Source organism: Sorex araneus, chromosome 1 (genome assembly GCF_027595985.1).
Source record: "Sorex araneus isolate mSorAra2 chromosome 1, mSorAra2.pri, whole genome shotgun sequence".
Lineage (NCBI taxonomy): Eukaryota > Metazoa > Chordata > Mammalia > Eulipotyphla > Soricidae > Sorex > Sorex araneus.
Genome location: NC_073302.1, coordinates 74,294,714 through 74,317,173, shown reverse-complemented (window position 1 = coordinate 74,317,173; position 22,460 = coordinate 74,294,714). Strand labels below are relative to the sequence as shown.

The 22,460-nt window shown below is 40.7% G+C and overlaps 1 protein-coding gene across 2 annotated transcripts in view; it reads right to left on the bottom strand.

Moving 5' to 3' along the window:
* The window catches only part of MAMDC2 (MAM domain containing 2), a 142,552-nt gene extending 120,349 nt beyond the window's left edge, over window positions 1–22,203 (bottom strand). The window contains exons 1-2 of one of the 2 annotated variants that reach the window (XM_004600118.2): window positions 21,858–22,203; window positions 21,403–21,516 (exon numbers count right to left, since the gene is read on the bottom strand). In XM_004600118.2, coding sequence (XP_004600175.2) covers window positions 21,403–21,516; window positions 21,858–21,894 — 151 coding nt within the window. In that variant the 5' untranslated portion in view covers window positions 21,895–22,203. The remainder of the gene's footprint in view (window positions 1–21,402; window positions 21,517–21,857) is intronic. The other variant, XM_055140993.1, reaches the window with a different exon arrangement.
* Window positions 22,204–22,460: the final 257 nt, after the last annotated feature.

Genomic DNA, 22,460 nt, shown 5'->3' with positions numbered 1-22,460 from the left:
GTTCCAGTGCTTTCCAATCTCTTTCCCACTCCAATCCCTTCCCATCTACCTCCCCCAGCCCCCCCAACCCCCCTATGGTAAGCTTCTTACTGAAGTTCTTAGTTACTATGGTCAGTTATTGTTTTCCCTTATTATGTTTTTTAATATTCAATGCATGAATGAGATCATTCTTTGTCTCTTTCCTACTGAATAATCCCACTCAACATAATACTCTCCAAACCTTTCCAGGGAGCAGAAAATTGCATGATTTAATATTTTCTTGTAGCTAGGTAGTATTTTAAGCAATATTGTGTGATAAAATTATTAAAGAAACATTGAGAGATACTGATGAAAACGAGCTCTGTCCTGAAGAGGTCAATCAGAATATTTTTGCATACCTAAATAGGCTTATGTTTATAATGGTAATAGATGACTAAGAAATACTCTTATTGAATTATCTCCTCAAGAATTTTAATTGCATTTATTTTGATAGATATTGGGACTAACTGTTATTAAATATGACAACATATTTTAAGATTTAAGATTAAGTCATTTTCATGTTTTAATAGTATTATTACAATGTCTGAAAATTCAATAAAATTAATCATGTTTCCAGTATAAGTGCTATTCACAAAGACTTAAAAAAAATAAAATTCCCTTGAAAGAGGTGATTTGTTCTGTAATTGAATCTGTTTGCTGAGACAAGAAGCTTCGGCCTCAGATTAATGTTTTATTAATTGTAACTGTGAACAAGGACTTGATTGCATTCCACTGACAGAGGCTTTGTTTAGTTAAGTTTTCAGTGCTCCCAATGAAAAACTGAAAACAGCATAAAAATGGGCTTAACTTAGATGAAAGCATATTAGACCTGATAATCATCTCATTTGGTCTAAAGCATTCTGTAAGTTATAAAATATAATGGAAACTTAAGATATAAGTTTAATATGCTAAAAATCAAATTATTTCCCCCCTCTGGTTCATCTCCTACAATCCCATTGATCAATCTACAAATATAGATGGAATTATTATTATCTAGTGCGAGTAGGGAGTGAAGCTAGTGGGATAATATAAATATTATATAAAATATTCTCAAATATATGTATTTATACATCTCTCAGTTCTGTCCTACCAAAATGACTGTTCTAATTTCTTGAACAAGAGTGGGGTTGTGGAGGGAATAACAAAGTGGAAGAGTAATTCCAGGAACCTCAGACTTGAGGTCAGTAAGGCTTAGAGTTCAACCTCTGCTAAGAAGACAGTCATCTTGGAATAGAGTTCTGCTAAGACTGGAAGAAAACAGGACTCTGGTAGCCATTCCTGGCTTGGGGAAGTGTGACCATCACTGCCAAATCAGTCTTTTCATGGACAGTCTGTCTTTAAGGATGGTGGCAAAGTAACAAACTTTCAGTTTATCTGACTTGACAGTGAGTTCTGAACATTCTGCTGGATCATTAACTGCACAATGAGCTCATGTGACTCATGCAAGCTCGATTCTACAAACCATTCTCGTAAGTTTGAGTTGCTCTTACAGAGTAGGGACTCCTGGGAGGTCAATGTCAGGCTCTGTCTTTATTTAAAATTTTGGTATTTTGTTCATCATGGAATGTTTGCATTGTAAAATCGTGCTCAAATATTAGACATCTTAACACTGAGGAACATTTTCTGTTGGTGGTGGCTTTTTAACCTTTGCATCCCTGCATCCCAGGAAGTACCTTATTTGTCTGACCCTTGTCAGCTCTGGTTTCTTGAGTAGAGTGCCTTTTGCTAAGGCATAGAGAGAAAAGATATGTTCTTATAAAAGACTGATCAAATGAAAGAGTGGTAAGTGCTTTCAGAGAGGATTAAAAATAATGAAGTGCTTTGGCAGACTAGATACCATAATAAGCCTTGAGACCCAGCTCTGCCACTCTGCTCCAACCCCAGCTTTGTCTGTGTGTGACACGGAGCAGGCCACTTAATCACCAGGGACTTTCACATCCTCATTTACAACCACTTTAGGGGGTGGTTGCAGAAGGAAATGAAGTGAAGTTTGTAAAACACACAAGGGCCCATGATTAATGGCAGCAATTAGTAGTTGTGGTTCTGTCTTGTGGGCCCAGGGAACATGAAGGGTATAGAAATGCAACATGCTGTGTGCATTTTTATATGAATGTAGAAAAACTATGGACAGGCATTTATATCCATTATTTGGTGATTTTTTATTTTCCCAAACAGCTTCAAGAGATCCACATGGAGTTTTGTGTCACTAGGATCCTAAAAGAAAGAATCTGTGCAAATAAGGAAAAATGTTTCCTTTGTGGTGTGGAATTCAAGTACTATGAATTTCGGTGTATATTAGAAAGAGGAAAGAAAATTGATAAAATTCTTTGAATAATTCACACACATGCAGCAATGTGAAAAACTGACAGTTTTCTGAAAAAAAAACCTCTCTTAGAGTATAGACTAGGTTAAGTTTGTACTTCTCTCTCTCTCTCTTACACACACACACATACAAACTCACTCACTCACAGTTTCTGATCCATGCCTAGGATGTGTGTTAGGAATTAATTTCTAAATGTAATTAAATTATTTTCTTGATTGTAAAAAGTGTTTGCACATTTGTCAAAAGAAAATATCTCCTGGGGTCTGGGTAAAAATTTCTGCTTTCCCAATGGGATAGTGACTTAAACCAACAGACAAAGGGCCAGTTGCATCAAAACAGCAGAACCTGAACTTTGCATATAAGTGGATCAACATGGAAAGTATCATGCTAAGTGAGATGAGTCAGAAAGAGAGAGACAGACATAGAAAGATTGCACTCATCTGTGGAATATAAAATAACAGAATAGGAGACTAATATCCAAGAATAGTAGAAATAAGTACCAGTAGGTTGGCTCCATGGCTTGGAAGCTCATCTCACATGATGGGAAAAAGGCAGCTCAGATAGAGAAGGGAACACCAAGTAAAATGTGGTTGGAGATCCTGCCCGGGAAGGGAGATGTTTGATGAAAGTAGACTAGAGACTGAACACAATGGCCACTCAATACCCCTATTGCAAACCACAACACCCAATTGGAGAGAGAGATCAAAAGGGAATACCCTACCACGGAGGCAGGGTGGGGTGTGGGGGAGATGGGATTGGTAGGGGGAAGGATACTGAGTTTTTTGGTGATGGAGAACGGGCACTGGTGGAGGGATGTGTTTGTGAACATTGTATGAAGGAAAAACAAGTTCTAACATGTGTGAATCTGTATCTGTACCCTCATGGTGATTCACTAATTAAAGAATAAAATAAATTAAAAAAAGAAAGATCCTCCTTTTCTATTTTTTTTACCTTTTGATGCACTTGTCTGCACTCATCCTTAATGAAACACATCACTTCTGCAGATCATCTCTAAGATGTGCAGGCTCATCTAGTATTTCTTTTTCATATAATAAATCCTGACACCTTCATCTTCCCATCTTCCTAAGACAACATCACTAGTGACTAAACTGTGCTCAGCCTTTTGTCAGATATTTTTTGAGCTTCTCTAGGTGTAACCCTGTGCTGGGTTACGAGAGTCCACAGCAACACTGCGAGGTGGGGTCCAACTCTCACAAAACTTATAGCTGAAGTGATGGTACAGGACAAATGCACAATTTAAAAAGATAATTATTATGGAACTAATGTACTCTAGGGAGGATGAAAATTGGACCATATAGAAGGTCTTTGAGCTAGAGAACTCAGGAAACAGGAAGATATTTTAGCTGAGACTGACATAAAAGGGTTATAACTTTTGATCTTTGCCTATTAATATCTATTCCAGCCAATAGGGTCGTGAGTCATTATATTATTTTTACCGAAGCATTTTTGGTCACACCCAGTATTGCTTAAGGGCAACTCCCAGCTCTGTGCTTGAGGGATCATATGCAATGATGGGATGGAACCGGGTCCAGCTGCATGCAAGGCAAATGCCTTAATTCTGTACTATCTTTCTGGTTCAGTTATACTATTTTCCCCTTGTTTTTGGTTTTGGGGTTCCCCCAGAAGTACTCAGGTATTACTCCTGACAGATCTTTGGGACCATATGTGTTGCTGGAGATCAATCCTGGGTCAACTACTTGCAAGGTCTTATGTACTGTGCTATCACTCCCACCCAGATCATACTGTTTTTAAGAAAAGAAGAAAGATCTATTCTTCAACAATGGAGGACTGAAGGAATTGAAGATAGTAGTGGAAATTTCTTTTCTCCATCTCTATTTTATTAAATTAGGCTTTGGAAAGTGTGGAAGGATGTTAGCTTTGTGATAATGGCATTAAGATCTTTGAGTGAGAAAAGAGTCAGTTTTAGACTTAGTAAAGGAGGAGGAGGAAGAGGAGGAGGAGGAGGGGGAAGGAGTGAAGAGAAAGGGGAGGAGGAGAAAGGGGAGGAAGAGGAAGAGGAGAAAGAGGAGGAAGAGGAGAGGGAAGAGGATAGGGAAGAGAGAGAGAAAGAGAGAGAGAGACGGAGTTTTATTTCAAAGAAAATAATTTCCATTTTCCTTTGGTTTGTATGGAGTTTTCTGCTTACATCTTACCAGTTTTAGTTTATATATATTTTTTAAATAACCCAAGCAGATAATTATTACTCTTAAAAATTTGTATTAGCACTTGACTCATTTTCAAAACAAGACCATTAAGATAATCAAGAGACACGAGTTCTATTGGCATTTATCCAGAGAATGCAGGGCAGTCATGGGGATGCTTTGAGCATAAGATTCTCATAGAAGTTCCCAAAGAAATCTCATTTAAAACTTGGAACCAGGCAAGAATTCTTTCGTTGTCCCAGGGCTCTGTGCCATCACTAAAGGAAAAGATTGATTTTTTTTTCTTTTTGGGTCACACCCGGCAATGCACAGGGGTTACTCCTGGCTCATGCACTCAGGAATCACTCCTGGTTGTGCTCAGGGGACCATATGAGATGCTGGGAATCGAACCCAGGTCGGCCACATGCAAGGCAAATGCCCTACCCACTGTGTTATCGCTCCAGCCCCAGAGATTGATTTAATATCCTGAAATTAGAGTTTATTTGGTGGGCCCTCCATGCATGGGGACATCTAGTAGAAATAATATCCTTATTTGCTTCTCTTAGTTATGCACACCAGAACTTAAATAGAAAAGTTTCTCACCTCCAATGCAGTTGGGGGACAAGGGGAGGTAATATAATTGCTATATATTTTATAGAACACAAACAGAAGCCTAAAAATCTGCTATAAAATACTGTCTTACTGCTTGGGCTATATGATCTGTAGGTTTTGTTGCCTCGCTTTCCTCACTTCTAAAATGAAGATAAAACTCAGTGGGCTTAGTGCATACTTTGTGTGCATGAGATTAAGTTCAGTTCAATCATCCCCTGCAATACGGTAAGTGACCCCTAATCAAAGAGCTGGAAGTAGCCCCTGAACACGACTGGGTTTGGCCCTACAACCAAATAAAATAAGGATAAAAATAGACCTAAATTACCTAGATGTTGACAAAATCAAGTAACAATATAAAAATACAGAAGAGTATGGACGAAATCAATCTTAAGAGCTAGTTCAAAGTCAGTGGTGACCAAAACTTACTCCTGGCTCTGTGCTCAGGGATCACTCATGGATTTGCTCAGGGTACTGTATGTGGTGCTCTGTCATCTATGAACAAGGAAAGACCTTACCTGCTGTACTATCTCTCTAACCCAAATATAACTATTATTGTTTTAATTTTGTTTTTTGGGGTCACACTTGGCAGTTTTCAGGCTTAACATAGTTCTGCACTCAGGAATCACTCCTGGCAGGCTCAGCGGACTGTATGGGGTGTTAGGGGTAGAACTTGGGTTGGCTGTGTGCAAGGCAAGCTCCCTACCCTCTGCATTATCTCTCTGTTTCCTCCCGCCCCTACTACTAATATTTTAATTACCAAGATTCTTTGAAATTCTATGTCAAAGAAGAGTGTGAAAGGACAGGTAAAATAGCTGAGCAATTATTTTCCCAGTCTTTGGAGACAAATATGGATTAAAATTCATCATCAATTACTTGCTCTATGACATTGATAATGTCAAAAAATAAAATCTAAATCCTGACTAGATCCCTAAAATAAGTATCATGGGGTCATGTAAGAATTCATAAGGTAGTACATGCATAGCATCTAGCACAGTGTTTGCATAGAATAATTGCTCAAAGAATCCTATTTACTCATTTTTTAAAATTCTTTTTCTTTTTTATTAAATCACCGTGAGATAAAGTTACAAAGTTGTCTATGATTCGGTCTCAGTTTTACAATGTTCCAACACCCAACCTTCTTCCACTGTACATTTCCCACCACCAATGTCCCCTGTTTCCCTCCTGCCACCCCCCACCCCAGCCTGTCTCTATGGCAGGCTTGCCTTCTTTCTTTCTCTCTTTCTTTCTCTCTCTATTTTTCTCTTTCTTTCTTCCTTTCTTTCCTTCTTTCTTTCTTCCTTTATTTCTTTCCTCCTTTCTTTCTTTCTTTCTTCCTTCCTTTCTTTTCTTTATCTTTCTCTTTCTACTTTTGTTGTTTGCAATACAGATACTGAGAGGTTACCATGTTTGTTTGTTTCTCTTTTTGTTGGAGGTTAAAATTTTAGCCAATATCTGGCTCATTTTATTTATTTTTTGAATTTTTTTTATTAAAAAATCACATTCTTTACCTATTCTCGACATGTTCTTATGCAGAGCCTCCTCACTTTTTTTTACTGGGTCTTTTTTCTGGCACAAAGGTAACACATTTTCACCCTGTGTCTTGTAAACAAGTTTGCAAATGCCACTGAGGTCTTTATTTTAGCAATTTTCAAATGAGATCTAAGAATAAACATAAAAATGACCATTGATACTGAGAATAGGTCTTCAGTAAGAACTGCTGTTATCAAAAAGAGAGGATAGGCATGAGAGGACAATGTAATAATGGTGAAGGGAACTGGACACCGGTGGAGGATGTGCTGATGGAATGATACCTTACCATTAAAAGTTTTGTAGACTACAGCATAAATCACTGTATCACTGTCATCCCATTGCTCATCAATTTGCTCGAGCAGGCACCAGTAACGTCTCCATTGTGAGACTTGTTGTTATCTGTTAACCAATTTTATTTCCTTTTATTGCACACATAGATGGTAATTATCCAACTTGTCTATTTTCCTAGGGATTAATTTGCTTTGCACAATTTACTTGAACTCTTTGCATTTTGTTGTGAATGGGAAAATTTTTTATATAACTGAGTAATTTCTATTGTATAAACGTACACCTTATCTAATTGTCATGGGTACTTCAGTCACTTTCATTTTTTAGCTATTATTTAAAAAAATACAGCAGTAAACATTGGGATGAATAAAAGTTTAGGTTTTTTTAAATTCTTGTAGTGACTTGTTTAATTTCTATATTATCTTGCATATAGACCCTTTGTCAATGCATGGTGTGTAAATGCCATCTCCCCAAAAGCAAACTCCCTTTTCATTGTGTTTATAATTTTTATTTCTTACAAAATATTTCCTTTGCCCCTCTTAGAGAGCCCGGCAAGCTACCGAGAATATCTCGCCTGCATGGCAGAGCCTGGCAAGCTATCCGTGGTATGTGGTATATTTGATATGCCAAAAACAGTAACAGTAACAATAGCATAAAATAAAACAAAAAATGACTATTGGAGACTCTACTTAAAAACACATATCATTAAATCAAAAGACCCAAATTTTAACAACCAAGCTTAGATAGGTGCCTGTCAAGAGCACAGGCTGTATATGGGAGGGAACCTGGGAACATTGGTGGAGGGAAGTTGACACTGGTGGTGGGATATACTGCAATATTATATGTCTAAAACTCAAGTATGAATAACTTTCTAAATCACAGTGCTTTAATAAAAATCACCGTCATCCGGTTGCTTATCAATTTGCTTGAGCAGGCACCAGTAACATCTGCATTGTGAAACTTGTTACTGTTTTTGGCATATCGAATACACCATGGGTAGCTTGCCAGGCTCAGCCGTGGGGGCGAGATACTCTTGGTAGCTTGCCGGCCTCTCTGAGAGGGGTGGAGGAATCAAAGCCAGGTCGGCCACGTGCAAGGCAAATTCCCTACCCACTGCACTATCGCTTCGGCCCTTAATAAACCTATTAAAATAAAGTCTTAAAGAAAACACACACAAGATATTTCAATAAAATATGCCATGCATCATTCTCTGTTCTCGGGGTAATGTGCATAAATTACTTGGTGGTTGATGCTTGGATCAAGGGAGATTAAAACACTGAATCCCTGAAGTTCTCTCCAGGCTTCTTCAGTTTAATGTTTTCAGGAAGAAGTTCTTAAATCTTTAGAGTCTCAAACACACTGTTTTTTATGCATGACTGTGATTCACTGCACATTTGAGAAGAGTGATGGGGAATATTATCTATTTTTCTAAGACCCATTAATTTTCTAAGAATCCTTAGACTGCTAGACTAATATTATGCTCAGCAAGAATTTCCTCATAAATATGTCCTCACTTATTTTATGACAGGAATATAGTCACACAGTTATAAATGACTTCCTGATAACAAACCACAAATGAATGGACTTAATTAAAAATATAAACCATTTGGCACCCTCTCATTTTATAGTAATTCTTATTTGTGAGTAGCTGAGTTTTGGCAGAGGCAGAGGGATTGAGGTATATTATGAGGGACAAATAAAATTACTTAGCAGCTGAACTGTCCATTCTCAGTTATTATACAGAAGGATCAATTTTGTTCTCTTTCATAATTAGTGCAATAGTATACTTGTCAAGCAAAAGAACCATTTTGATAGACTTGAATATGATGTCATTGGTCTCACTGGTATGTTCTTTGAATTGGGGGGTCCCCAAAACATGAGATTTATGTTCTACAGATAACAGAGTTTTTCTTTCAAAATAATTTTTTAATTGTGTTTATAAAATAGATCCTAGAGCACAAACTGAAGATCAAAACTTAAATCATTTTTGATGTGCGATGGAGTAATAGTACAGTGAGTAGGGAGTTTGCCTTGTATATGGCTGATCAGGATTCAATCCTTACACTCCATATAGTGCACTCATCCGGGCCAGGAGAGATCCTTGAGTGCAGACTCAGGAGTAATCCCTGAGAACTGCCGGGGTGTGGCCCCAAAATAACAACAACAACAAAATTACAGTCCATTCCAATCTAATGCATCTTAGCTATGTTATCTCTTTTTTTAAATGTTACTCAAAGAGGCCATTATTTATTTATTTATTTACTTAGGTTTTTGGGTCACACCTGGCTATGCACAGGGGTTACTCCTGGCTCATGCACTCAGGAATTACTCCTGGAGGTGCTTGGGGGATGATATGGGATGCTGGGATTCAAACCCGGATCATCCTCGTGGAAGGCAAGCACCCTACCCGCTGTGCTATTGTTCCAGCCTCATTAGCTATGTTATCTTTGCCTAGACTTCTCTTGTATTATAAAACACTCACTACAGAGCTCTGTGGAAATAGTTTGCTGAATATTTTTTGTCATCATAAAGATGAATGCTGCAAGGCTTATACCCTAGAATAGAACGAACATATTTTCCCCACTTATTCCTGTGCATTGAAGGTGAATTCAAAGGGGTTTTATTTTCAGTGTGAATTTCTTAAAAGTAATAAAATAATACCAATAGTCAACTCACATTTTCATCATTAGAATTTGTGTTAAAGGGAACAGTATTGAGAAAAAAATGGAAAATTTCAGATGATTATTCATGATTTTTGTGATTTGTTGTGAAAAAGTTTCCTTAAAGTTTACATTTTTAAATTGTCAAACACTTAAGAGTTAAGGAACACTTAGAAACATTCTCCGACGGTCTATTATATTTTTCTGATAATGTTGCAGAAATAGAAGACTGACAAAACTTCAAAATGAAAACTTCTTAGGTTATAGATTTAGCTGGATAGTCTTCATCATAAATTATTAGTAAGTTAAGAAAGTGACTTCTCAGAGAAGTTAAAGCATATTAAAGTCATCTTCATTAGAAGCCTGGCCTCAAATAACACTTCAAATCCCCTTGGCAGTGAGGCAAAAGTTTTTCAAATAAGGAATGGAAATTTCTCTGAGCATCAAGCTAAGTTTTAGCACATCACTCTCGCAACATTGCCACTTGGTTAAGAGTAATCAAATGAACAAACACCAAAGTGCTTCTCTGGTAAGGCAACTGACTTGTGAAAATGCATTTATCTGTAGACTCTCTTCATTCTTTGACAGCAGGAATTGATGAATTTGAAAGTTTAGGAGTCTTCCTTAAAATGCCAAAGTATGTTATTCAAGCTGTACATATTTCCTGATGTTCCCTGCCAAGATTATGTAGAGGACTGACAAGAAAGTTCTTCAAATAATATTTAAAGTAAGCTTTAAATATTTTATGGAAAACACCATCAAAATGATATTTCCTTATCTCTGCTTGGTGCCGCCTTCAATGGCCCACATTGCACTCCTCAGGCATGTTTGTAGCTGGGCCTAGAACTCAAGAAAAGCAACTATAATCCTGGCATCTGATAGATAGTTGGCAGAAACTTTCTATTATCTCCAGAGGAGTGTAAACCTTACAGACCTGTCTTCCTTGATGTTGACCTCTGCAAGTACAAAGCATAACTCCATTCACATAGGATGAACCCAAGAACTAAGTAAGGCTCAAGTCTTTGGAGGAAGGTGGATTTGGTTTTGGTGTTTTCCTTTTTTTCCCTCTTTTTTGTATTTTTATTTTGCTTTTTGGGTCACACCTGGCAGTACTCAGGGGATACTCCTGTATCTGCACCCAAGAATTACTCATGGCAGTGCTTAGGGGACCATATGGGATGACGGAGATTGAACTAGGTCAGCCATGTGCAAGGCAAACATTCTACCAGCTATACTATCTAGGACTCAGGCCCTAGAGGCAGGTGGGTTTGAGTCAATATCAAAATCCTCCAACTATATTTCTTGAGCATATCATCTTAATCTTGTGTCTCAGACATCCTCATCCATAAAATGTTGATAATACCCTTCATACATATACCATTGTGAAGATTAGAGATGATAATAAGTGTGCATACAACGTGCCTTGGAATGTTAGTTAGAGGTCACAGACACTGTCTGTAGAGGAAATGACTGTGTAACTACTTTCTTAGAATTTTCTCTTCACAATTCTCACTGGGAATTAGTCCTATAACAGAAATGGAAGATGCTGTGACACTTAAGTTCCCTCAGACCTAGAAACTTACAAAAATGTTTCTTTTCTTTTTAAAATAAGTTCCAGAGTACATGATGATTATCACAAATCTAGCCCAATTTTTTACCTCCTATACATTTTTTTCAATAGAATTAAAATGCCATACATTTTGAAATTGACTCCAAAGAATTATTGAGTTAATTAGTGGAACTCTTGGGCTGAAGAAATGTGTGTTTCTAAATGTGCAGGTTTCAGAATAGTTAAGTGGAAATTAGGTGCCACAGTATAGCTAATGAAGAAATCTCTCCATCTCTCCTAATGAACTTTCTTTACTGACCCTCTTCCATCATGCCATAAACAAACCCAATCTCCAGTTTCTAAAAAAATACAAATAATATAGACAAAAGAAAAAATTTTAATTCTCCTAGTTTTGTTTTCATAGGTATTGTTGAGCTTTTATTTGACAAAGGCATCAAAAACATCTTTGTTGAGAAATTCATTCTGTTGACATTTCCCATTAATTCTTCTACCAAGGACATTCTGATTCTTCTCATTTGTTGGAAACTACCCTCAATCAAGTACTGAAGCTACCTGCATTTAAGTACTGAACTTTCCATCCCCAAATCCAAGCCTTCCTGTTGCACTGGGTTCTGTTGACTACATCTTCTTTTTGCAATTCCCAACTTCTTATAGCGTAGTGGGTAGGGTGTTTGCTTTGCATGAGGCCAACCAGGGTTCGATTTCTCTGCCCCTCTCGTATCTCATCCACCTGGCAGAGCCTGGCAAGCCTCCCGTGGCGTGTTCGATATGCCAAAAACAGTAACAAGTCTCATGATGGAGACATTACTGGTGCCTGCTCAAGCAAGTCAATGAGCAACGGGATGACAGTGACAGTGACAGCTTCTTTAGCTTCTGTATCCTTGAACTTCCTAATGCCCCTACAAATATAGTTCCTTCTGCTTCCCACTCTCGAGTATTTTTATACCTAATCTTTAAATCTCAAGTTTAAAACTGCTTTCAGCCACTGCTATCATTATTTTATAGTTAGTCTTCTTGTGTGATCTGACCTCTGCTCAAGATTTCAACCACACTATGCAGAAGATTTCCAGACACATCTTGCCCAGATTTTGGCTGATCTGCAGATTTTAATTTCAAGGTTCTGCTGGATGCTCCACCTGGATGCTGACCTGGCAACTCAGAGCTTAGCTCATCTTCTACCCTAACTTGATATTTCCTCTTGAAATTCTTTATTTTTAAATTTTTTTAAATTATTTTTTAGAGTCACTATGAATAACAAAGTTATGAATGATTGTATTTCAGGTATACTATAGGATATGTCAGCACCAATTCCTTCACCAATAACCACTTCCCTCCACCAGTGTACCCAGTTCCCCTCCCACCCCCTTCCTGTTGAAATTCAAGTGATGACAAACAGCTGCCCAACCTAGAAATTATGTCACTCTCTGACACATCATTCCAACTCAATCAATCCTCAAATCCTCCTAATGCAGAATCCCTCTGGTGTTTTATTAACCACCACTGCTCCCACTCTACTCCATTCATCTACTTCCACTTCTCCTGTCTTATTGCAAGTCTTCATTCTTTATCAGCTGGACCACTGAGTAGTCATCACATCCCCACTGCCAACAGTATCACCTCCAAATGGACTTTCATTGAAGGTATTGGACTAGGTTGCAGGCCTCATTATGACTCAACGACTATAAGACACTGATTAAGTGGGACAGTAACAAATGAACAGTGGCAAAATCATACAAATGACCTCCTAAAGGATCCTGCCTATACTTTGCTTATCCTTATAATTGCACAAATATGGTTATCTAGATTTCCTATTGATTCTGAGAACTAATAGCCTTCCTTTCTTCATTGCTTTAAGCATCTAACTTGAGCTGTTTTCAGTAAGAAAATTAACTAGTAAAACTGGGTCCAAACATTGAAGCTAACAGCATCTTTAAGGATGAAACAGCACTGACTATGCAAGTGGAAGCAAACATAAACAAATGGGACAACATCAAACTAAGAAGCTTCTGCACTTCAAAAGAAACAGTGACCAAAATACAGAAGGAGCCCACAGAATGGGAAAGAATATTTACCCAATACCCATCTGATAAGGGATTAACATCAAGGATATACAAGACACCAGTAGAACTGTATAAGAAAAAAACCTCCAACCCCATCAAAAAATCGGGAGAAGAAATAAACAGAAGTTTCCTCAAAAAAGAAATACAAATGGCCAAAAGGCACATGAGAAAATGCTACACATCGCTAGTTATCAGGAAGATGCAAGTCAAAACAACAATGAGATATCATCTCGCACCACAGAGATTGGCACACATTCGAAAGAACAAAAGCCACCAGTGCTGGTGTGGATATGGAGGAAAAGGGAGCTCCTTCACTACTGGTGGGAATGCCGACTGGTCCAGCCTTTCTGGAAAACAATATGGACGGTCCTTCAAAAACTAGGAATTGGGCTTCCATATGACCCCGCAATACCACTTCTGGAAATATATCCTGAAGATGCAAAAAAGCACAGTCGAAATGACATCTGTTTCTATATATTCATTGCAGCACTGTTCACAATAGCCAAACTATGGAAACGACCCAAGTGCCCTAGAACAGATAACTGTTTAAAGAAACTTTGGTACATCTACACAATGGAATACTATGCATCTGTTAGAAGAGATGAAGTCATGAAATTTGCTTATAAATGGATAGGCGCAGAGAGTATCATGCTAAGTGAAATGAGTCAGAAAGACATAGAGGGACTGCACTCATTTGTGGAGTATAAAATAACAACACATGATGCTGACACCCAAGGACAGTAGATACAAGGACCAGAGGGATTGCCCCATAGCTGGAAGACTGCTTCATGATCAGAGGGGAGAAGGCAGATGGAATAGAGAAGGGATCACTAAGAAAATGATGGCTGGAGGAACCAGTTGGGATGGGAGATGCATACCTAAAGTAGATAATTGACCAAACATGATGACCTCTCAGTGTCTGTGTTGCAAGCTATAATGCCCAAAAGTAGAGAGAGAGTATGGGGAATATTGTCTGCCATGGAGGCAAGGGGAAGGTGGGAAAGGGGGAGTATACCTGGGATATTGGTGGTGGATAATGTGCACTGGTGGAGGGATGGGTGTTTGATCATTGTGAGATTGTAAGCCAAACATGAAAGCTTGTAACTATCTCATGGTGATTCAATTAAATTTTAAAATTTTTTAAAAATTGGGTCCAAAGAGAGTACAGCAAGTAGAGCACTTGGGCTGCTTGCAACCTACTCGGGTTTGATCATCTGCATCCCATGTGGTCTCCTGAGCATTGTCAGGAGTAATTCCTAAGTACAGAGTCAGAAATCACCCCTGAATATTCTTTGCTGGATGTGGTCCCAAACCAAACCAAAACAACAACCAAACAAACAAAAACTTAATTGGTAAAATTCTTCTTGCTCTCTAGTATAATTTCAGATTTGTGTTCCCTCCTGTTGGTTCATAGTTATCCTCAAGGGCAGGGACCATGACTACGCATGTCCTGCAGATATTCTATGCATTCCAACAATATGGTACCTGAGGGATAGAAGGAATTTCAAATGCTTATTTATAGGTAAAATATTATTTAGAAACACTTTCTATAAAATGTATGATTAATAAAGAAGATTAAAAATAAACTAGAGAACATTGATAATTGAACTAAGACTATTAAGGAGAAAAAAGTGAACGGAGACTTGGGGAAGGAAGATAAGAGATTTTAAAATATATGTTTCACATGTGCTACTGATATTAAGAAGTTTCAGTCTGATGCTTTTAAAACTTACCTTACAAAAAATATTCTGATGCTTCGCATTAAATTGCAAATCTATCCTTTGATTTTTTGTTGGTTATATAATACGAGATAAAGCCTTTTCCAAGAGCATGCCAGTTCCCCTCCCTGCTCATTGGTAGTCATTTAACTTGAGTTTGTTTGTACCCACTCAAGAGTTAGAATTCATACTTGAGTTCCTTAGAAACAAGGACTCTTGGAAGTTAGTTCAAAGCCTAATCATGTTTTGTCAAGAATACTTTCCACACCACGCAGTGTCACCCTCAAGGTTGCATTGCTATTGCTTGTGATGGCAGAGGATCAAGAGACTCAGGAAACCCTGATGGGTAAAAAATTCAAGGCTGTTTGTCCCTTGGCATGTCAAGGATGAGGTTAACCATGTATTGGTGAGACAAACTAAAATACTGCTTCAGTGTTATATTTGGAAATTACAACATAAACCTCCAATGTCTTTGAAGTCTCATGGTAGAAAATACAACCTCCTTCACTACAGGGGAAAATGTCAATGGTTTTCCTTCCTTCCTTCCTTCCTTCCTTCCTTCCTTCCTTCCTTCCTTCCTTCCTTCCTTCCTTCCTTCCTTCCTTCCTTCCTTCCTTCCATCCTCCCTCTCTCACTCATTTTCTTCCTCCTTTCCTCCTTCCTTTCTTCTTCTCTTAATTCAAAGTGCCTGCTAATATCACATATCATCTGTCAAGCATTATCAGGGTGTGATCTCTGCTCTCTAAGACATCACAGTTTGATGAGGTGAAAATGGTGAGGGGAGCAGGGAGAATATGAAGCAGAGTCTGAAAACCTCATAAAAATAAGGTTTACAAAGTACAAAGTGAAGAATCATAAGAAGAGTGAAGGGAAGGACATTTATTTATCTGCCAAATACAGGGTACTTAGAAAGCCGTATTTAAGGATGTGTAGGATTTAAATAACCCAGTATAGGTCAAGAGGATAAACAAAGCAGAATAGAGCATAACATGACACTCGCCATAGCCATGCCACCGGACTCTGTGCGAGGCTGTTTCACTTGGGGTGCCCCAGAAGGGTTGAGTGAGAGCCCTCCCCACTCCAAGGAATCCAGCCCTGGCAGCCAAAAACCCCCAGAACCCAACTGCCACCATGTTCAAGGCCACTCCCGACATGCTCGGCCAAACCTCATGAGTGAACCTATTCCTGGACCTCAACACATCATAAGATACACCCTACCCATACTCCAAGAGTACCACACTACGTTTGATGGGGTTCAAATAGTAGGCAACTAAACATAGAGGGAAATATATATATATATATATTTACAGATATATATATACGAAAGTTCACAAGACCCAACCCTTAACAACATGTTAGTGATATTTTATAGGTCTTAATGGCCTCTGCTAAAACAGAACAATCTTCACACTTTTTTCTCTATGGATACTTTTTCGTAGTATTTTTAGTGGTTTTTCATAACAAACAATACAAAATAAATTATTTTGGTTCTGCTTTGGGGCAAGGATTAGGGTTTGGCATGGAAACACCCGATATATGGTGGTGGGAAGGTGTAATGGTGGTGGTTTGGTGTTTGAATATTAAATGTAATCAAATATTATGAACTACCTTATAAAATAAAAAATTTTTGAAAAAAAGCAGAATAATAGAAGTGTAAGTAAGCAGAACAAAAAAAGCAAGGAGAGAAGATAAAAGATAAGTTGAATGAAAAGCACACTCAGAATTAATGTCAGAGAAGAGCTGGAATGTCTCTTGGAGAAAATCCAGAAGAACCTGAGTGGAGCTAGTACCTCATACTTTATTTTGTGACAACCAAGAATTCCTCAGGAGAGAATGTTTCTTCCCTCTTCCATCCATGATGGGATAAAAGCCTTCTTCCCAATGGCATTTATCAACCCCTGCCACACCTGGGAAGTGTTTTCATCTTTTGATTTGTGGGTTTGATAAACAGCAAAGCACTATACCTTGGAACTCATGTTCTTTGACCTGAATGAAATTTAATCTGATCTTTGATGAAAAGTTTCCAACCTGTTATAGAATCTAATATATCAAAATTCCAGAGTCCAGACCCTAGTAGAGAGAACATAACAGGCGATAGAGAGCAACAGTGAAGGAAGGAACAGGGGGAGAGATGAGACACAGTGGCCCTGCCCTCAGGCTCCACTGGTCTGTGAATATGGCTGGCAGCCTGTTGGGCCCCAGTCTGCTCCTCAGTGAAATGAGTTTGCATTGGATGAACCATAAGGTTCTGTCCTAGGATTCCAGGCAGAGCCAAGGAAGAACCAGAGCTGTACTGGGACACAGCACATAGCACCATGCTCAGCTGGTAGCAATTGCAGCTGAGGTGACCTGGTCATGTGATACTCAGGAATAACATGTTAAGTTTCAAAATTGACTCCAGGGCATCCAACTGTGCCCACCATCCTCAGGTGGAAAGAGATAGCATGATGTCAGGACATTCCGGAACCCCTACCCCTCTACCCCCAGTCTCCAAACCCTGTACCTTATTAATATGTTAACCCTTGGAACTCACCTCACTGCCTCAGAGCTCATCACTTGCTCCCAGATATAAATTTCATCCAAATACTTTCTGTGTGGGGCATTCTCTCAAACCCCCACTCCCACTGGGAAAAAATCCTTTGAATTTCTTATTTTCCCTTCTTAATTTCTTGTTTTCCCTCCCTCATAAACCTAACTTTGAGTACTGGGATTAGGGCTTTATTCCTCTCCTTTGCTAAGTTTGTCAAATGGAGTTAGGTTCCTTTAACGTACTAAGTCAACATTTCCAAAATTTTGAATGAGGTCAAAAAAATCTGCCTGGTGGCTAATTTGACTTGTGACTCTTTCCATTAAAGGCCAACCTAATAACGTCCAGGAATCTGAAGTCAAAGGGCTTCTGCCCCCCAACAGCTGGCAACAGGAGAATGGAAAAACAGTCCAGGTTTCAGCTGAGAACAATTTTTCAACAAGATCCAAATAATTCTTGAGCAGTGAATAAATAGAGGGTTTAGAGGGTCTTTTTGCTTTGTTTTTTTGTTTGTTTGTTAGTTTGGGGGCCATACTCAACTGCGCTCAGGGATCTGGCTTAGGGACCGCTCCTGTCAGGGCTAGTGGGACAATGTAATTTGTTGGGGATCAAACCTGGCTGACCACTTGCAAGGCAAGTGCCTTACCACTATGTTTTCTACGGGCTCTAAAGAAGCTATTTTTAAAGGATAAATAAATGAACAAAGAAGATATTTCTAGAATAAAATGGTTCTCTTCTTACTGTTTTCAACCCTAGCCAGCTTCTAATGGATCTCTTCTTTCCTGGGTTTAATTTAAGCTTAAAATTGAGGAGTGAGTTCAAATCTAGTCTGACATAGCCTCCTTAATTTTCCTTAACAAGTTAGGCAAAATAAAGACATTCTGATAAAATAAAAAAAACTAACCCTAAAAACATGGGGAATCAAGAAAACCAGGCAATCATTTTGCAAAAGTAGACAAGACCAGGATGCAACATTGGCTCACCTGCATGGTGCCACCTCATCCCTGGGGGTCTCTGCATTGTTACACACAACCTAAGTCAATACACCATCTTATTAAAACTTACAAATTCTATGCCCAATGTAGATTAGGTCATATTTCAAAATGGCCATGAAGTAGGAAGGCTGAAATTGTAATCTGAGCTATTCAGAGACCTAATATTCTAAATAATCCAAGGGAATAGAACTCAAATAAAATTTGGGGCAGGTGAGAAGATATTTCTGGAAAAAACTAGGAACTTCTGTCATTGTCTCAGATTTTATTCTCCAATGATAAAATCCTAATTGGCAGATTCATTTACCTACTAAATTCTTTTCACTGAGCATTAACATTATTCTCTCCACTAGACATATGCCTACTGGTGGAGGGTTTATGAAAAGTATGACTGGTGTTTCCAACACTGAGAGGCAAAAGTCTCTGAAACCTCTAACTTTCTATAGTGAATTCAATGTTCAGAGGCAGAGGTAACCAGTTTCAAAGAGTTTCTGCAAGGAAGATGAAGTAAATTTGCAGAGAAGCTAGCTAGAGGTTGCCAAATTTCAAGAGCAATTTTATTATCTTTCCCAACCTAGAAATGGGTTTATAACGGAAATTCTTAGCCATGGCTTCTCAGCAGTCAACCACGGCTGCTGGCCCACACACCTCAGAGTCCCTCCAGAGTGGACTGTGAGGTCCAAGTTCAGACCTTTGAAAAATTTGACCTGTGATGATAGATGTCTAAACTGCCTGCCTTACCTGGAGCACTCTGGGGAGACTGGATTTATTTCCCTCAAGCAAGCCAGGAGTCCCAGGCCTAAGCCAGAAAGCAGTGACCGTTAGAAGTCAAAAAGAAAACAGAAAGGAAAGCAACAGTGCTTTCTTTATACTATTAAACCATAATCACCTTTTCCTATAAGCATCTTCCTGTTTTCCCTGAACTCACTGTTTAACTGCTGCTGGTGTGGAGGTGCCAGCTCAGCAGGGCACTTCCTGTGGTCTGGGAGGTGGCTTCAAGGCAGGCTGCAGCTTGCCCACTGACCGGAGGCAGGCTGGACACCCCACCCCCATCTCCCATACCATGGCTGCCAGAGGGCTCCAGGGCTCAGTGAGATTCCTGAGTAAAGGAAGGATGTTCACTCTTTTCTGGGGGGCAGGGTCAGGAATACAGAGAGGCAAGAATGTGCTGAGGGCACAAGATTTAAGGAGACTTTTGTTCTAGATGTGAGGTTCTTTTTTTCTCATCCTAGCCAACTCTGGTTCACCAGTGCAGGGTGTATGTGTGTGTGTGTGTGTGTGTGTGTGTGCTCACGAGTGCATGCTCATATGCTCCGACATACATGTGCATGTTGTAATGGTCACTGGTTTCCCACAGTGTGGTGTCCAGACCAAACACAGTGGCAGCACCTGGGAATTGTTAGAAACAAGAATTCTCATGGGCTGGAAAGATAATACAGTGGGTGAAGCATTTGCCTTGCATGTGGCTGACCTAGGTTCGATCCCTGGGAAGCCCATATGGTCCTTTGAACCCACCAGGATTGATTGATCCCTGAGTGCAGAGCCAGGAGTAAGTCCTGAGGATCTCTAGGAGTACCTCTTCTCAAAAGAAACAAACAAGCAACAACAAAAAGATACAGGAATTCTCAGACCTCATCCCAGACCGCTGAATCCTGAACCCAAACACAAGCAGAGCCCAGCAACGGCTCTGAAGATGCAGACCAGGTAAGTCTGATGCAGCTGAATTTGAGAAAGGTTGTGTCAGAACAGACTGTGCTCCAAAGTCAGCTGTGTGGGCTCTTCCAGGCCCTCCCCAAATCTTTCACATACAATCAGGTCAGGGACAGTGATGGAGGGGGAAATGCAAGAGACTCTCAGAAGGCCATCAGCAAGGTCAGCATCTCATGCATAATCAGAAATGGCCTTCACCCAGTTACCCATTAGGAAAGTTAGTAAAGGTCCAGGCTGAGCAATCATCAGAGATAAATAATACTAGTTGTCTCCAACATCATTGCTAACTGGTCTGCTCACAGCTGACCACAGAGTGACACCATGTCAAACAAATCATCCACTCATATATTTTAAGCATCCACATTCCTTTCACTGTAGTTTGGAATTAATATCACCTACCTGCCAGGGTCGAGAAATTAATGACCTCCACACCCCGGACAGAAACCAGGCACAGAGTAAGCTGGGAATGGGGCTGATTGATGCTAACCAGGGGCTCTGGGCTCTGGTATCTCTGGGGATTCTGAATGGATACTTTGGGGGCCAGAGGATAATGGAGAAGCTCAGGAAGCCAGCTGCTCACTTCCTTTGTACCCGACTTAATACATGTGAGAGGAAAAGACAGGATTCCCAGAGCCTGTTGCTGGAAAATAACCTGTATCTATACAATTTCAAGGAAGAGTTAAAAGACACTGAAGATCCCAGATTCAACTTTGTCACGAGAACCCAGATGGTAAGTGTCTAGGACACAAGACCTACATGCCACCAGCTGAGCAACCCCAGGCACACAGCCATAGATTGAAACTATGCAACCAAACAGGCACAACATACACTGTAAGATTTTAGCTGGAGGTCCCGTTCTAAAGTTACAGGACCATTTTCCACAGGCAGGAAGAGAACCTGCATATCCCACTTTGCCATTGAGGGTGTGTCTGAGGATCCCGGAGGCAGGGAGACACAGAGTTGGTGGGAGACAGTCATCCCATTTGAGTCATCTTCTAGCCATTATGGAGCGCTGATGGGGAGGAACAAAGCTTCTACCCCCAGGCTGGGTAAACAAAGGATGCCACTCCCCATCCTCCCTCTCCCTCCTCCCTCCTGCTGCTCTGCTAAACGTGGTCTGGAGATGTTCCTTCTCCCCCACTAGGGTATGAACTTCAAGCTTATTTTACCCAAGGAAAGAGCCAAGGCGGCAGGGCTGAGAGTTCACCTCCTGTCCCCGCGGAGCCCCTTACCTTCCTCATTTAAGATCCACGGCAGGAACTCGGACTCGGAATCAAAGTCACACGTGCCCTCTTCAAAGGCGCAGGAACCCGAGGGCAACTCCAGCGCGCCCGCAAGCTGCAGGGCTGTGTGGGCACAAGGAGAGTTTCAATTCGTGCAAGTAGGGAGTTGGCACCAACTTACCAACTTGGGGCGCGGCGCGGGGGACTACCTGTGGTGGGAATGGGCAGGGGAGGGATGCGCAACTGTCCACCCCACTCCGCGTTTTTTCATGTACGACCCCCTGCAACCCCCCCCCTCCGGCCCCCAGGATTATTTGGGGTGCGGAGCGGAGATTGAGAGCAAGACGCGCATCGCATAAGCCAGGAGAGGTTATTGGAGAACCGCAAGCCCCCTCAGCCACCAGGACGCCCCGAAAGTGAGCGGGTCCTCCCGAGAGCGCCTCCCGAAGGTCCCCAGACCTTACCTTCCACCGCCAGGAGGAGGACGCCCAAGAATAACATGATCTTGCTTGGGGAGGAGGCCTGGGAAAGGGTGCAGGCTGCTGGCCGCCAGGACCCACTGCTCCCGGTGGAAGGGAGCGTGCGAGGTTGGGGCGACGGGACTCGGGCTAGGCGCGCACCGGGAGCTGCCCCGCGCTCTGCCAAACCAGAGCTGAAGGTGCCGGCGTGGGGCGCGCTGCTTCCCGGCTGCAGCGGCGCGTCGGATCCCGTCCCAAGTGGAGCCCGCCGGCCGCACAGCTGGTCCTGGGCGGGGAGGAGACAGCTGCACGCTTGGAGAAAGCCAGCCAGGGCAGGCGGGGAGAGGCGAGGTCGGGGCGCTCGGGCTTGGGTTTTAACACTTGGGAGACGTTTGGATGAGGCGGGGGCAGGTCTTGCAGTAGCCCGCCTGGGGCTACAGACGCCCTCATTCCCACCCCCACGGCGTCCACCGCCGCGGTAGGAACCAAATTATTTCTGGTCCTCTCGGCATCTGGCAGAGTCCAGCAGGACTGGTCCTAAATTTAACTTCTTCCCAGAATGGAAGAAGGTGGGTTGATACTAGGAGGAACCAGAGGAAAATTTGGAAT